General features: G+C 49.0%; 1 protein-coding gene across 1 annotated transcript in view; it reads right to left on the reverse strand.

The window, feature by feature from the left end:
• Pde9a (phosphodiesterase 9A) overlaps positions 1–17,257 on the reverse strand; it is an 85,002-nt gene that overhangs the window by 21,433 nt on the left and 46,312 nt on the right. The window contains exons 5-6 of the mRNA XM_005360302.2: positions 4,863–4,917; positions 4,191–4,261 (exon numbers count right to left, since the gene is read on the reverse strand). Coding sequence (XP_005360359.1) covers positions 4,191–4,261; positions 4,863–4,917 — 126 coding nt within the window. The remainder of the gene's footprint in view (positions 1–4,190; positions 4,262–4,862; positions 4,918–17,257) is intronic.

Raw genomic sequence — 17,257 nt, forward strand, 5'->3', positions numbered from 1 at the left:
AGTGCCCACCGCGACAATGTACTCTCTTTCTCACTCAGTTGGGCTCAGAATAACTGTTAAAAACACAGCACGGGGGCTGGAGAGATGGCTCAGAGGTTAAGAGCACCGGCTGCTCTTCCAGAGGTCCTGAGTTCATTTCCCAGCAACCACATGGTGGCTCACAACCATCTGTACTGAGATTTGGCGCCCTCCTCTGGTGTGCAGAATGTTGTATACATAATAAATAAATAAATCTTAAAAAAAAGAAAAAGACTGAAGAATGAGCAAATACGGGCATGGAGGGGTACTGTGGACTGAGGGCCCCAGAAAAAGGCACACCCATGTAAAGATTCTACAGGCCTGATTCAGTCATTGGAACCTTTGTGATTTCCTCCATCACTCCATGGAGAAGGAAGCCTACTTCAGGGTACGGATGCTCCATACAGAGAGGAGAGGCGGTCAAAAACAACGGTGGGAGGCTGCTGTGCTCATGGCCTGGCCCAAGTTCCATCCTTTAGGGCCCTCTTGTTTTCTCTTAAGCTTGGCATATAGGTAGGCACAGATACCCCAAGCTAAAGTAGAAGTTCCCTGAATCATTTAACCTTGCCAGGGCCCTGGTGACACAATCAATGTGACCTTTTGCCATGCTGCTGTGCAGAATTATCTTGCTTTGAAACCTTGGAAGTACATGTGGACTTCAGAAGGGATTTCTGAAAAAATAATGTGCATGCATGTTTTGCATTCATGGGTGTCAATGCAACCACCTAAGTGCAGTGCCCCAGGAGGCCAGAAGAGGGTGCTGGATCCCCTGTAACTGGAGTTAAAGACAGTTGCCATGTGGGTGCGTGCAGGAAACTGAGCCCAGGTCCTCTGGAATTGCAGCCAGTGTTCTTAATCACCGAGCCATCTCTCCAGCTCCAACTTTGGAAGGATTTTGTGTGGACTTCTGTATCTTTACCTCCCAATGAAAAGATTTGAGAGTGACTTCCTAAGAGATGGTGGCTCGGAGGAAAAGGGGCCATAGCAGTAGCTAAGGCAGTTTCCCCCTTCTTCCACGTTAAGAACCCACAGGATCTGGGGGGCTTGTTCTCTCCTGGCTGCAAAACTAAGGCTCTCCTCTCAAAGGCAGGGAGCTGAGTTTTCCAAAGCCTTTTCCTGGGGCTGCTCTGAAGCTTTGCCTCAGGCACACTTCCTGGGAGGGGGAGCAGACACAGAAGGTTTTCTGGTTTGGTTCAGTTCAGTATGGAAATTCTGGATTGTTTGCACGCCCCGTGTCCAACTCTTCTCCCAGGGGTTAGCTCTGGCTGTGGCCCACACTGGTGTTTAGGTCTTGGTTCAGGTCCAGGGCATGGGTACAAAGGGTAGAGGGAGCAAGGTTTCCCTGTGCCCCCCACCCCCAGCACACCAGAAAAGAAGTGAATAGCTCCAGGCAGGACAGGAGGTGAGGGCCAGGCTGTTCCATGGTTATGAAATCACCTTTGACCCACCACACGCCTTAAAGGCTAAACATTTACACAGAAAGGGAGAAAAAGCGCTGGAAGTCACGGGAGGAGAATCGTGTATTTGGCTTAAGGTCAAAGGGCAAGCAGGAAATTCCATTCATGACAAGGTCGGTGCAGTGTGGGGGTTTACAGGCGGCCTGGCTAGCTGGTTGTCCCTCACCCCAAGACATAGATACTAGCTGATGGCGGCCAGGTGAAGTTGTATGTGAATGCATGCCCACGCGTGTGTCTGTCCATGTCTTTATGCACATATTTTTGCATGGTTGTATCTATATGGGGCAGGGACTCGAGCTGAGCTCCTGGCAGCCTATGCAGTCATCCAGGGTCAGGACCATCTGGGTTGGACAATTCCCTAGCATCCTGCTCCGAATGAGGTCTGACCGTAGTCCCCACTCAAACTTTTCACCCTGTCTCTCCTACTTGTATATACCCGACAAGCCCTATCTGCATCTTCAGAGTGAGGACCTAAGTATCTGAAACTCAAAGTCCCTGGGGATTAGCGTGGGTGACATTCCTGGCTATATCCATGCTAAAAGGAGAGGTCTCTGGAGACTCTGGAAACTAGGAAGTGGTCAGCTAAGAGGACCGGGAATGAATGAGCCCAGAGCCAGCTGGATTTCTGTGGCAGAGAGCCCGTGCATACAAAGCCACTCCCGGAGATGCAAGAAGACACGGAGATGCCAGAAGTGAGACCTACAGTTGGGGACCTGGGACAGTCGAGGCATCAGAAGAGAAGAGACAAATAGAGGTTGAGGAGGTACCTGCTGGGTGTGGCAGTCCTAAGCCAAATGGTGACAGTGGCTTTATGTATCTGTTGATGTGGCTGGTGCCCTGGCAGTGAGCTCCTTCCACGGTCTGTGGCTAAAGTCCCTCTCACGTTTAGAGAGTCCAATATTCCATACATCTCAGCAGGAGACTAATCTGATCTCCACTGAGAAAGAGGGAGCGGTGGATGCTCACTGCAGTGGGTTGAACTGTGCCTCACAGAGCATGTGACCTATCCTAAATGCCGGGTCCTGTGAATGCCGCTTGATTTAGATGAGAGATCCTTGGCAGTTAGTAGACAGAGAACTTGAGATGGGACCATCCTTGATTCAAACAGAGGCGTTTTAAGAAACAGACAGGGAGTACTGAGATATGGTGGCTGGGAGGAGGGAGCCACATGAAGACAGGGGCAGGCTGCAGCCATGGAATGATTCCAGCCAGGTAACCAACTACTAGAGACAGCCTAGAAACGACTCTCGCTTAGATCCCAGAGGTGCCAGCCCTGCTGATACTTTTGAGCCAGAGTTTCTGACTCCCAGAAGGCACTGCTGGGATTCAGAACCCCCAAGGTGCGGCACTCTGAGGTGTAAAATTGTGAGGTGGCCCCAGGAGTGCACACTCTCCTACTCTGGCTGTGCTTCAGCTCCAGCAGGCTTGGAATCTGGTAACAGTGGGAGCAATGGCAGTGGGGACCGTGGGGTGACAGAGGGACTAGGAGTTACAAGAATAGGGTGTGTGTGTGTGGGGGGGGTTGTCATGCTGCACCACACCCTCTAGCAGTGTGGTGGGCTCCCCAAGATCTCTTCTGTTCAGAGCCATCAAGGTGGCAAGACAGGCGTGCAGGAGGGTGCCGCCTCCCTAAGGAAAGGTGGCATGGACTCCAGACACTGGTCTTTTCTTGTCTCATTTGCTGAATGAACTGGAGGGGTCACTATCTGTGATTCCCATCATCCCAGGCAAGACAAGATAGTCTTGAGGACTCAAAGATCAGCTGAATTGGGAAAAGTCAACGTGCTTTGAGGAGGACACATGAGAGAGATGATGGGAACGTGTTTCAGCTTATTTCAGGGAGCTGGGTTTTATGTGATAGAAATTTTTTTTCTTGAAAAAAAGAAGAGAAGCAATTAAAAAGCAAGATACAAAAAAAAAAAAAAAAAAAAAAAAAAAAAAAAAAAAAAAAAAAAAAAAAAAAAAAAAAAAAAAAAAAGAAAGACATCCACTCAATCTTCCGAACAGAATCTGCCACATATTCTTCGGGGATGCTTGCCTCTTAATGGCTTCCTGTTTGGATTCTGTTTACTCAGCCCAAGTTAATAAATTAGGTGCCCGTGTATTGCCAGGCTGAGCCTGACAGTGACAGAGCGCCTGGCTGTGGAGCTGAGGGTGGAATGTGGGATCCGCAGGCCTATGGGGCGGAAGCATCGAGCCTTTCATTGATTCCCTCACGACAGCTGAGGGGCCTCGAAGCTATTTCCCTCCCCAAATGTGACTTTTTGGAACCTGAACGGAGACTGGACCTGACTCTTGCTCACGGGCAGAGTTTCTTCTTTCCTATAGGAGTGGCTGAACACTGAGATGCAGATGTCATATACTTATTCCAAACTCTGCAGAAGCAAGCTGCATAGCGGCGTGAAGAGACATTCCCCTGTCTCATGCAGAGAGGCGCAGAGCTGGAGTCCTGGCAGAGGTTCTGCTGGGCCAGACGGAGGCCATTTGGGGTATTACTCTGTGTTCTGTGCGGCTTTGTACGAGCTGCGCTTCATAGAAACGCGTGCTTAGATCTGTCCTGGTTTAGCCTTTGTTAATATCAGAGCAGCACGCCAAGAAAAGATGTGTTTGCCGTCAGTACTAACTCGTTCGTAACTCTAAGTGGCTAATTCTGACAGTGGTTAAAAGTATACGTGGAAAGCGGAAAGAAGAAAAAAAAAAAAAAACTCCACTCACGTTCCACCCTTTTCTCCAGCACGGCCAGGTGGTTTGCAACTTCTGCTTTCAGCTCGTTGATCTTAAACGCTCTGAGGGGAAAAGTGGGAGAAAAGACAAAACATAACCCAGACTGGCAAACACGTATGGGTTCCTACCTGAGGGGAGGTCTCCAAGGAGGCTAGAGAGGGGACCAAGACAGCAGGAGATGCTTTTAAAGAATGTATAATGTCCCTGGGTCTGGTGTCTTCACTACTCTGTCCTGGGTTCTCTGTGTAGACTTCAGGTGGGTTGACCCCAAGCCTGTACCCTGCCCTGAACAACACAGACAGCTACGGGGTACTGCTATGCTCAGAAATCGCTCTGAGAAACTAACAATACTGACATAGAATTTAGTAGGGTGTTGATGAATGAAAAGGAAGCCCCGCCCCTCGACCTACACAGCAGTTCAGTGGGAAACACTCATTTGTAAAAGGGTGTTTTGTAGGCGGCTTCAAGTCCTGGAAAAATGGAGTGGTGGGGGTGGACTCACCACCCCAGAACTAATAATCTTCCAGCAGCCACTGGACACAATTTTGGGGATAAGATTGCTAGAATGTGCCTGGCTAGTCTCGCTACTGAAGCTACAGAAGCCTCACTATGGCTACGCTCAGCTCCCACAAGCCTGAAAAGTACATGCAGAGAATACGGTACCTGGAGAACTGCTCTGCCACCTGGGCCAGCACACCCTGGATGAGTTCTTCTCTTTCTACAAACCAAAGGAGAGAGACTGATGCAGTATGGGCTGGGAGGGAGGACGCAGAGGCATGCAGGTCACTAAGGGTTCTGTCCCTGAGCAAGCTGCAGGTGTTACTGCGAAGGATGCTTAGTCAGTCGTGGGAAGCAGGGCCTCCATGAAGGTTCTCCCTCTTCTCTGCTGCCTGCTTTTACTGGCTCCTTGTCAGTGGCCCAGGCTGATGTTCTCCAGGTACTACCACAGCGAGATAAGGCAGGCCAGCCTGGGGGCTCTAAATATGGGCAGCTTTGTCTTAGGGCTCATTTTATGGGGACAATTACTATGACAGAATGGGGTCAATGCCCCGCTGGAGAGAAAACATAGTGTTCTCAGGATGGGCCTGCAGAGAGGAAGCAGGCTGGGTGGAGCAGGCCTGGCCTCTTGCTGCCTGCCCTGTAAAACTGGGTTGGGTGGCCAGTTTTACAAGGTTCAGGCCCCAGACTGATCATAACTTGCCTCTTTCCTATTTCCTGACCAGCCCAAATGCTGAGACTTATGGGAAGGTGCAGATGGCCAGGCCACTGCCCTCTGTAGTGAGTCTGTCTGTGTCCTTGAGAAAGGGGAGACCTTCTTGTCCCAGTTAATCATTCATTCATAACCCCAAACTCAGAGACCCGATAAAGGGATTCACAGATGCTTCTGCAGAGGGGGTATGCTCAGTGGTAGAGCACTTGACTGCATAGATGCTTCTACATAGGCCTGATGCTTAACTTGCCCCAGCAATCAAAACAAAGCAAACCACAACAGCACAGCCAAGAAAATACTACGGCAATTTAGTCCGGCAACGGAACTCAAAGCTAAGAATGTCCCTGTTTCCATCCAGTGCCTGCTTTCCGGTAAATGGCCGGGAACACACAGAAGATAGGCACCAGGGCATCAATTAGCACGGAGAGAGCGAGCACAGCCTGTCTGTGTGTGGTGGCAACATGTCTGTGTTTAGCACACCTATGGAGGTCAGAGGATAATTTGTGGGAGTCAGGTCTCTCATTTCATTGCGCGGATTTGAGGATCCCAAGCTCAGGTCGCCAGGCTTGGCGGCAAGCACCGTTAACTGCAGAGCCGTCTTGTGGGCCTCAGAATTGTTAAATTAAATATGACGAATCGGTACACACATTCTACTATTGATAACAATTTCAGCTCAGCATGCCTTTTTATTCCGTGGGAGGGTAGGGCAGGAGTTAGGAGGCCAGGTGGGTGGGAAGAACAAGTTCAAGGTCAGCTTTAAACTGCCCAAGGAAACCCTGTCTAAAGTGGGAAAAAGAGGAAGGAAAAGACAATCATTTAAAAATGTTCATGTCTGGGAGACAGAGGCAGGAGGATGACCAGCGAGTACATGATAAGCCAGCCAGAGTTATGTAGCAAGATCCTAACTTTTAAAACAAAAACAAGGGGGCTGAAGAGATGGCTCAGCAGCTAAGAAGTCCAAGTTCAAGTCCCAGCACCCACACGGCAGCTCACACCTGTCTGTAACCCCGGTTCCAGAGGATCAGCCTCCATCAAGCAGAAATACACGTAGACAAAACCACCAATGTACATTAAACAAGAAGAAAAAAAAAGATTTATAAAAAACAAAAGCCAAGTAGAAAAGTTAGCATCTGTTGTTAGATGTAAGAAAAATGGTTTTTGAGAGGCTGAAGAAATCTTTCAGAGGTTAAGAACGCTGGCTACTCTTGCAGAGGACCTGGGTTTGATTCCCAGCACCCACATGGAGGCTCACAGCCAACTATTTATAACTCCAGTCCCAGGGTACCCAGTGCCCCTTCTGACCTCCAGGGGTACCAGGTATGCACACGGTACACAGACATATATGTTCAAGTCAAACCCTCATAAATGAATAAATCTAAAAAATTCTTCAAACGCTGTTTCAAACGGTAACAGAACAATCCTATTTTTCAAACATGTTGGGAGGGAACCTTCAAAAACACCAACCATTATCTTTTGCTTGTAAGATTCCATTTTTATATTTTTTTTTCTTCCTCGGAGAATCTTTCATTTTTACCATGAATATATTTTAATTTTCTAATGAGAAAAAAAGTTGTTTGCCCCTCCCTTCTTGGTCACTTGTACTCAGTCCAAGAAACAGAACCTTGTTGGTACCCCAGAAGTCTCTTTGGCCTCCCTGAGTCCCTATCCCTCCACAGGTCACCTGAGCTCTAGGCAGATGCCAGCTCACAGCTTTCAGCCTCACAGGAACGCAGGTGTGCTGGGTGTGTCCTCCTGTGTCTAACGCCTGCAGATAAGACTGGGTGGCAGCAGCGGTGCCTGTAGCATGGACCTGTGATGCCAGGACACCCTTACCAGGCTGATGCCACTGAAAATTCCAAACTTAGCAATTCGGTTTATCAGCGGTGTGAGTACCATTTCAAGTAGCACGTGGCTAGGTGACACCGTTGCTGGCACAGGCAGATGGCACGCAGGTCGCTTAAGGAAGTTCTGCAGTTGGTACTGTTATGCCCAAGTTTCTGGTCCCCAAGTGAATTCATGGAGCCGGATTTCCAATGCAAATTACATGAGGGTTTTTAATTCAAACTCAGGTTTGGACTACACCTCCACTATACCAATGCAGTGGGCGAGGGAAGTGCAGCCCCGAACCCAGGGAAAGGGGCAAACTTTTAAAGAGGAAATGCCACAATCAGGGGCTTTTGAGTCCTGTCGTCTTGGGGTTGGGTGAGGAGCACACAGGATAAGGTAGTTTCTGAACCCACTGGTCAGTTTTTGGGAGCAAAAACTTAACAAAGAGCCATTAATAACTGACAAGGTGTCGTCAAGGACAGGATGTCTCCCAAGAACATCTGGACCTCGTTAAATTTTATGGCCCTGCTCCCTAGATCCTTAATTGGCTATTTTTAGGGTATCTGTTCAATTTCTGCTATCGTAGCATATTCCTGGAGGTGAGACCTGCTCTCCCCACAACTTATTATATGGCTTAAGATGAAACCCCTTCTTTAAAAAGGAGTTTCCGAAGTCAGGTCCTTACAGCGCTGGGTGCTCTAGCCCACTGTGTGAGCCCAGGAAGATGTGCTCAAGTTTAGACACATCACGCCGTGTGTCTTCGACAACAAGCTGCTTTGACATGCCCTCCTATGGATGCTCAACATGCCTGGTTCACACCACTTCCAGGCATTTCTGCTCCCTTCCTCCCTTTCTTTTAGCAGGATTTTGCCAAGTAGCCCAGGCTGGCCTCTAACTTGGGTTCTTTATGCTTTAGCCTCCCACATGCCTAACCCCTCTTCTTCCCTCCCTCTTTCCTAAAATAGATTTGCTACTGTTTATCCTCTGTACACAATAAAAAAAGCCACAAAGAAGAATGACTCAATTTGGATCAATCTCTTAAGCCCTTGATGCTTCACGACCTGTGGGAAATCCTTCCGGTGCCGTATGACCTTACACTCCTCACTCCAGAGCAGGTTCAGTCACCCCAGCCCAGCTTCTGGTTGTCTGCTTCTCATCTACTTGGGTGTCAGTACAAATGCCTGCCTTAAACCACTCCCTCCTGGTGACCACCTCCCTGAGGACACCTCGGAACAGCCTACCTGAGTCACCCTCCTGTCCCCACGCCCTGCACACACCGCGCAGCCCTATGCCACAGAAACCATCTCACCGTCACCATAACCTCTCAGAACTGTGTCTGCTCGCTTTAAATCGCCCATTAAACCTCCCCCTGAGGAACCTCACAGGGTAATTCTCAGGACTCAATAAAGGCATCAACCTACAGGTCATCTTCTGTCTTTGTCCTTGTGTTCCTGGCCTCTCTGTGTGGCCTGCAGGCCACCTGCCTATCCCCAGACCTATAAGTAATGGCTTCTTTATTTCAAGCTTGTGTCTCCTAATCACTCAAAGGCTGAACTCCACCTAAGACCCTGAGGAAGTGGGTGGAGCTAACCCATGGCCACCTGGCTTCATACCCTCTGAGAAGAAAAGTCACTTTTCATGGCATGTCTTGGAAGTTCATGGGATCTGATGCCCTCTTCTGGCCTCTGTGGGTACTGCATATAGATGGTACACATACATGCATGCAGCTACAACACCCTTACACACAAAATGAAAAAAGAATTATAAAAGCATTAACAAAACTCTTCAGCTACAGGTGTAACAAGCAGGACAGACTCTCACTGACACAATGCTGGAAGTTCAAGCTAATGCAATAAGGCAAGCATAAGAAAGAAAGAAAGAAAGAAAGAAAGAAAGAAAGAAAGAAAGGAAGGAAGAGCGAACACAGGACCATCATCTTGCTGATGGCAAGACTGTCTATATAGAACAATCTAAGGAATCTACAAATAAACAACCTCTCCCAGAGCTAACAAGTGAAATTAACAAGGTCATAATATCCACATACAGTATTAATTAATCATCATATATAATAATTACATTAAAAATACAATACCATTGCAAATCACTCAAAAAAGTCCCACGACTCAGGCATAAACCTAACAAAAACATATGCAGAATTTGTATGCTTGAAACTCCAAAATGCTACTGAAAAAAATATGTAAATGAATTGTAAGTAACTCATGTTAATGACTTAGCGAATTTGACGTGCCAAACATGCCAATTCTCCCTAAACTGGTATACAGGCTTAAAGAAATTCCTGTCAAAAATTGTCGCAATCTCTTTTGTAGAAGTAGGCAAGATTATTCCACAGGTAAAAAAACTAATGCAAAATGAATGGCCCATGGCTATAAACAAAACACATGGGAAAAACCTGCAGAGTGCCGGGGAAGTCAGAGAGTTCCTAGATGTGACACCCAAACACACAGGAGAATTCTTTAAGCCACTTGTCAAAGTGAATCACTGCTATAAGAAGAACAGTGTGAAGGGAACGAAGAGGCAGCCTGAAGCCACACCCCAGGCAGCCAACATGAAACAGACTCCATGCTTTGGAGTGTGTGTGTATATGTGTGTGTGTGTGTGTGTGTGTGTGTGTGTGTGTGTTTTAAGAGAGAAAGAACATGAAGTTGGGTGGGGTGGTGGGGGATCTGGAAGGAGCTGGTGGAGGGGAAAGAATAAGATCCAGATATATTTTATGGGGGGCTGGAGAGATGGATCAGAGGTTAAGGATCAGAGGTTAAGGATCAGAGTTAAGGATCAGGGTTAAGGATCAGAGGTCCTGAGTTCAATTCCCAGCCATTACATGGTGGTTCACAACCATCTATAATGAGATCTGGCGCCCTCTTCTGGCCTGCAGGCATACATGCAGGCAGAACATTGTATACATAATGATTAAATAAATAAATGTTTTATGAAAAATTTAAAAAATAAAAAACAATTATTGCAAGTTTAAATAAGTCATTACCCCCCCCCCCCAAGAGAAAAAGAAAACTGCAGCTGGGGGGGATATTTGCTAATGGGGAAGCTGACAATGATTTGACGTGTGTGTGTGTGTGTGTGTGTGTGTGTGTGAGAAAAGCGGTCAAACCCAACAGCAGAAAACACTTCAGCCTGAAAACAGACAAGAGGTGACATGTGACCGACCGTGTGCAGAAGAGTGTGAGCATGGGAACCATCTGGCATTCACAGTCACTAGGAAACGTGTATCAAAAAGCTTATCCTAAGATCAAAAAGGCTGACCACACCCAGGGCCAGGGAAGAGTAACCCTGGGTCACTCATGGCCACTGAGAGTCTGCGCAAAAGTCTGACAGGAGCTGACCTTCCAGGCGCAAGGAGCAAAGTCTATGTTCCCACAGTCACCTGTGAACTAACACGATGACTGGAGGTGGTCCCAACCTGGGAACAAGCCAGATACCCTCAAAGGTGAATGGATAAACTAACTGTGTTCCTCCAAGGAAGGGAGCTTCTCTGGGAACAGCTTGGCCCAGATTACTTGTATGACCGCATCTATTCAACGTTCTAAGTGACAAAACTAGAAATCTGATGACCTCAGGTTAGCGACTGGCAGGGGTCAAGGAGGGGTGAGGTCAGAAGGGAAGTGGTTAGGTTAGAAGGGCAGGTAGGGTGGAGGAGGGGTGGTGTGCACCTGAGCGTGCCGGAGTCTGTAGCCGGCTGGTCACTGAGCCGCAGCTGTGCAAGCTGCCTCTCTGTTTGTTCTCGTGAGCATCCGAATCTGAACTCTCCTCCAAGCCAGTTCAGAACGGAATAAAAGAAAATAAGGAAGGACTGGAGAGATGGCTCAGAGAGAAAGAGCATGTGGTGGTCTGGAGTTAGGTTCCCAGCACCCACATGGTAGCTCACAACTACAGGGGGATCTGTGGCCTTCTTGGGCATAAGGCACGCCTGTGGCACATAGATATTCACGCAGACAATAGTCATACACATAAAGTACAAATGAGTAACTTGAAAAAGAGTTAAGGAAGAGCTGTCCTTTGGGTTTGGGGTATGTCTCCTGGGTCTCACAGCACTTTTATGCTTGAATTTGATTCTCAGGAGAAGCAGGACTCAGTGCCCAGATAGATGCTGGTATTCCCGTCTATGTTAAGGCTAAGCCTTAGCCCATGTATGACCCCTGGCAGCATCTCTGTGGTTCTTAGAAACAGCTCGGAAACAGCGGCACACCCGCTGGGGCCACAGTCAGGCTGTGGCATTCACTCTGAATATACAACTCAGCAGAAAGAGCTCGCTGGGGCATTCATACAGAGGGCAAAGAACGAATTCTTCTTCAAGAAAAAAAAAAAAAGGAAAAAAAATCCTGTGTCACACAGCCAGTCACATGTCCGTAAACACAGCCCTGGTCTGAAGCAGTGTCTGCCACCACAGGGATCCCTGCATTGGCACCATTCTCTCCCCGCATCCTGCAGAACTTGAACGCAAGCCAGGAACACGTGTAGCACCTTCAGGGCAGTGTGTGGCCTGTCACGCAAGCCACTGCCTTCGCTCCTGTCCCTGCGCTGGCCTTACTGTCCTGGGGTCACTAAGGCTGGCAGACAGCCAAGGTTTTGCCCCAGCATCTCTTGTGGTTTGCCCTTCCCTGGTGTGTGGCATCTTTGGGACGATGAGATGCGTAGGGAGCTCCCATCAGCCTGGGCTGTCCCGGCCTGGCTGCCACATCTTCCAGGTGCTCCTTCCCATGGTAATTACAGGCACAGCTCGACCGCACAGATCAAGGGTGTTCACTGTGACGTTCCCACCTTTGCACACACATCATGCTTTGATCACACCCGCCCATCCTCTTGTCCCCTCTACCCCAACCCTTCTGTTTTCCCTAATAACCCTTTCTTTTCCTGCCCTGTCTTCTGAAAAGAATGCTGGTTTCTACATGGGAAAAAAAGCACATATTATTTCTCTTTATCCCCCCAGGGAACCTAAAACCTCTAGATTTGGGGGCAACAGGGTTCAGTTGTCAAGTGTTTGTCATCCCCAACTTGGTAGCGAAGCCATGCCCTGCCAGCGAAATCCATTCCTAGAGATGACACCGATCGCTATTTCCCAGGCTGCACGGCACATACTGACTGAAGAAGTTTAAGCACATGCAAGCGCTTTGTTTTGAAGATGGCTTAGCTCTGAGAAAAGTCAGCAGTAGCCAAGAATGCTTGTAAGTCATAGCTTCAGGCAACTGTCATCTCTTTGGGGTCCCTCTGGACCTCAAGCAAAGGCGATGGTCTGAGGGGAGGAATGTTGCTGGCCCGCACAGACAGAGCCTGCAGGAGAGCAAGCTGGCTTTCCCAAGTTAGCTGTTTTCTAGGGAAACTCCAGGAGCTGAGCAGCTAATGCAGAGTACCCACCGGCCCTGTGCATGCATGAGGAGAGCTGGTGGGAGCACACCAGGGAGGACTCCCAGGTACTGACTGCCGCCACAAAGGTAGGTGCCTCGCTCTAAAGAGCAACTTCCTCCAGGCTGGGGAGGCTTGTGTGCAGTCTCAGCAGGCCACGCGGCTGGTTTGTGGAAGCCTTAGCTCCTGCAGGCTGCTGTGTCTACAGATTTCCTGAGGCAAGCATCCACAGTAGATGCTGGCGAGAGCTGGCGGGAGCTGGAGGTCTCACAAACAGCACAGGAGGGCTGAGTTTCATTTTAGGACAGTGTGAGAGGGAGAGCAGGGATCCAGCTTCGAGGACGTTAGGACATCACAGAAACATCACACCACTGATGTGGAGCTGAGAAACCCCGGCTCCCCCGTGCTCAGCTAGAGCAGGGTCTGTTCTAGAACAGGGGTCTGGAATACACCAGACCTCTGTCAATTCTGGGGGAAGTTACTGGGGTGTCAACAGCGACAGGTACATAGGTGTACACGGGATGAGGGCCCCGTGCCATGGGGCTTTCCCAAGCAGACCACGGCAGAGTCTGAAGTCTGACTCCAAGCTGGGTTACAGGGGACATTCAAGGAACCTGCCCCTGGCCCGCCCACTTCTTCCAGGAATTGTTTATGTTTCAGACAATTCCTGACCCTGTCGGGACTCCTGTCATTCAGTGGCAGAAAGACACGAGCGGTTGGTTAAAGGGACAGCAGGAAAGTCTGCTGTTCTGTTACAAGGAGCAATTGCACACTACATGTCGTCCAGGGCCAGCAGGCTGGTGACTCGAAGTCCTTTGTATGCTGAGCGGAAGAGAACAACAGCTTTGCCAAGTTTTTCCATCCCCCTAATGCCTGCGCTGGTTTGGACACGACCCCTCTTCCCAGTCCCAGGCTACTGCATGGAGGTGGAAGGCCTGAGGTGCCAGTATGGGCATCTGCATCTTAGCTCTCTCAGCCTGCAGACACAGCACTAAGAGCTGCAGGGGCGTTAGGGGTGTGGGCATACACCTGTAATCCTTATAACTGGGGAGGCTGAGGCAGGAGGATGGAGAATGGGAGGCCAGCCTGGGTTACTACATAGCGAGAGCTTCTCCAAAATAGAAAACAAAGGACACACCACCGAGCCTCTCACCCGGCAGACAGCAATGGCTCACGACTCCCCTGGGCTTGCCACGCCACTCTACTCAACCAGAGGCAACAGACGGGGTTCTGCGCATTCTCCCAGCTGCACCGGATCAACAGAAACCTCCCAAAACTCCGAAAAACCGAAACCAAAACCAAGCAATACCTAAACAACAATGAAAATGTCTACTCCTTCGGGTGGTGGAATCATCATTATGGCCACTGCCACTGCCACCGCCAATGCCATCACCACATTAGGGATAAAATGAGCCCTATCCCCTAGACTCAAAGAAGCCACTCTCCCAGAGGCCCTGGAGACAAGGGAAGGTACAGTCAGCTCATCTCCCTCTCCACCCTTGCCCTGGGAAACAAGAGGGACCAGACTCACCTCCGGCCCCACTTCTGCTCTCTCCCAGCCCCTGCCGCAGCCCTCCAACCAGCCTTTCTTCAAAACAGTGTGTGGGAACGGTCTAAAGCTGGAAGGGTCACTGGGCACTCATTGTTTATGGGCCCCATAAAACTGACATTCAGGAGGAGGGGGAGGGAAGAGACCAGACACACTTCCTTTATGACCCAGGAGGACAATAAAGTTATATGATTAACAGTGACCTTGCCTGGCGCTTCTTAAAGTCGCAGGTTCTCTGGGTCACCCTGCTGGGAAATCACAAACTCTCTCAGCAGTTGAAGGATTGGTATAGGGCATTTCAGTAATAAGTAAGCAAAAGGCGCCAAACACTCTGATGTCCTGGCGAGCCAAACTGCTGCGTCTGGAAACTTTTTTGGAGGTTCAGATCCACAGGCATGGGGTGTACAGAACTCTGTTCTTGGGGTGGGGGCGCGGGGGTCTGTCATGCTCTGTGTGGTCTGCCTGATTTCTTTTTCTTTCCTGCCCGCTTCCTTAAGAACCTGTGCATAAGGATACACAGCGCAGGCAGTCGTAACCGCCATTGCTGCAAGTCTCCCGGCTGCTTGCAGCAGGTCAGTGAGGAATAAACATTGATACACGTGGATCCTGGATGATGCTGGAGAGCCAGGGAAAGGCAGAGAAGGGCCCCAACCGGCAAGAGAGAGGAACTGGTCTGAAAGGCTGTGCCTTGCATGGTTCCAACTATAGGACAATCTGGAAAAGGAAAAACCATGAAGACAGGAAAGAGGGCTGTGGGAGGGAGCCAGGAGTCATGGAAACAGATCTCCCTCCCCTTCACCTGTGCCCCCGCCCCCACACCCTACTGGCCAGGCTGGCTTTGAATCTCCTGCTGGTCTCAAGGATTCTCCACCCTCAGCTTCCTGAGTAGCTGGGAGTACAGGTGCCGCCACACTTCTGGAGCCCAGGAGGTTGAAGGTTTCCCTTATGAGGCTGCGCTGGGGGACACACGGCACTACGCATTTACAAAGCTGAAGAATGTGTAAAGCCAAGAGTGTCCCCCCCACCATGGTGACCTGTGGACTCTGGGAAGTACCTCACATCTGTCACTGAGGGTGTAGGGAGAGAATGGGTAGGAACGCTGTGGTTTTCATTCAACTTCGCTCTCAATCTAAAAACACCAAGTCCCTACGTTTAAAATAAGTTGAAGGTGGAAATCACGGTGCTTAGAGCAGCGGCTAAGAGCCATGCTGAGGGGCATGGAGCAGGAATCAAGCAGAATGTGGACATCTACCCAGCCAACACGCACAGCAGCGGAAAAGGAAAAAACCGAGATCAGCAAAAACCAAGCACCCTCAAGACTAAGGCTGTTTAACGGTGATGGAAAGGTTTTTATTGTAAATATGCAGGGGAGAACTGTCAGCGGCCTCTGGAAGGGTCCAGAGCAGGGAGAGAAAGCGGTAGACCAAACATGGCCAGCAAAGGCAGGGTTAGAAGAACTGAGAGGAGCCAGCATGGACTCTGAGATGTATGACAGGACCTTCTAATTCTGACGGAGTCTGGAGTCAGCATGCACTTTGGGATGCTAATAACCATAGAAGCCGTTTGTCCCTTCTGCCAGTGAGAAAGGAACTGGCTCCTCAGGTAGAGGGGAAGGGCTTCACAAGCTCCTGGGGAATGCTGGCTTTCGTCTAACTGCCAAAAGGTAGGGAAATGGGGTTTCCTTTGACCTGACAAAGTCAACCCTAGCCTGATCTGTAGTCTACAAAGCAAGTTCCAGGCCAACCAGGGCTACACTGAGATCCTCAGACAGCCAGACAACCAGGCAGCCAGTCAGCAAAGTAATCTCCCCAGTATATATTCTATTTATTTATTTATTATGTATACAATATTCTGTCTGTGTGTATGCCTGCAGGCCAGAAGAGGGCACCAGACCCCATTACAGATGGTTGTGAGCCACCATGTGGTTGCTGGGAATTGAACTCAGGACCTTTGGAAGAGCAGGCAATGCTCTTAACCTCTGAGCCATCTCTCCAGCTCCCCCAGTATATATTCTTAAAAATTACTTTATTATTTTGTATGGGTGGGTGTTTTACCTGCATGTATATTTATGCACCCAATGTATGTAGTACCTCCAGAGGCCAGAAGAGGATACCAGCTCCTCTGGAGCTGAAGTTACAGGTAGTTGTGAGCTGCCGTGTGGGTGCTGGGAACTGTATCCAAGTCATCTAGAAGAGCAGCCAGTGCTCTTAACCACTGAGTTATGTCTCCAGCCCCAACCAGACAGGTATTAAGAGGTCAAAATGGCTGGGATGCAGGACCTAAAAGTGTATCTCCCAACACACGACTGTCTCCATGGCAAATCCTAGACTTTTATTATGGAGCAATTACTAAAGAGTCAAGCAGTGTTCACAAGACATTGTCAACACACATGTTCTGATTGAGTGTGCAACCAATTAGAAATCTAAAAATCTCATTTACAGAAAAACCTGGGAACAAAAAAAAATTAGGAATAAATGTTTTTTTAAAAAGATATGCAGAATGTCTGTCTTGAAAAAACTTGCGGAGACTGCCCAAGGGGAGGACTGTCTCATGTTCCTGGGTGGGAAACCTCAATATGATATAGGCATCCTTGTCCCTCAAATCCACCAATCCATATGTTGGAAGTATTCATAATCGATGACATAGATCCTTTCTTACATTTTTTCATTTTGAAACTGATATTGGAGAAAATATTTCAGTTACCTAAATCAACCCAAAAGTAAGACAAATGTATGAGATTCACCCTGCCTGGTATCAAGAACCATACCATGTAGCTAGCTTAGTACCGATGTTGATGCTAGGAACCAGGGGTGCACACGGAAAAGGAAAGCTTGGGAAAGAAGCAGACGCTTCAGAAGTGTGCCATTGTTAGGGGACACACAGAGAGAGAGAGAGAGAGAGAGAGAGAGTCATGACCGTGGGGGAGGGGCAGGATCTGGCAGTCTTAGGGTAGGAGAGTAATGTGGGAACATTGATGAGGCAGTATGATGGGGCTTTGGGGGAGGAGAAAAAAACATCCTTTCAAAGCCGGAGAGGGACTGCATTAGGAGAGACAGCTGTCAATCATAGCACGGTGGAGGGCCTGAAGGGAGCAATGTA

Source organism: Microtus ochrogaster, linkage group LG2 (assembly GCF_000317375.1).
Source record: "Microtus ochrogaster isolate Prairie Vole_2 linkage group LG2, MicOch1.0, whole genome shotgun sequence".
In the NCBI taxonomy this organism is placed as follows: Eukaryota; Metazoa; Chordata; class Mammalia; order Rodentia; family Cricetidae; genus Microtus; species Microtus ochrogaster.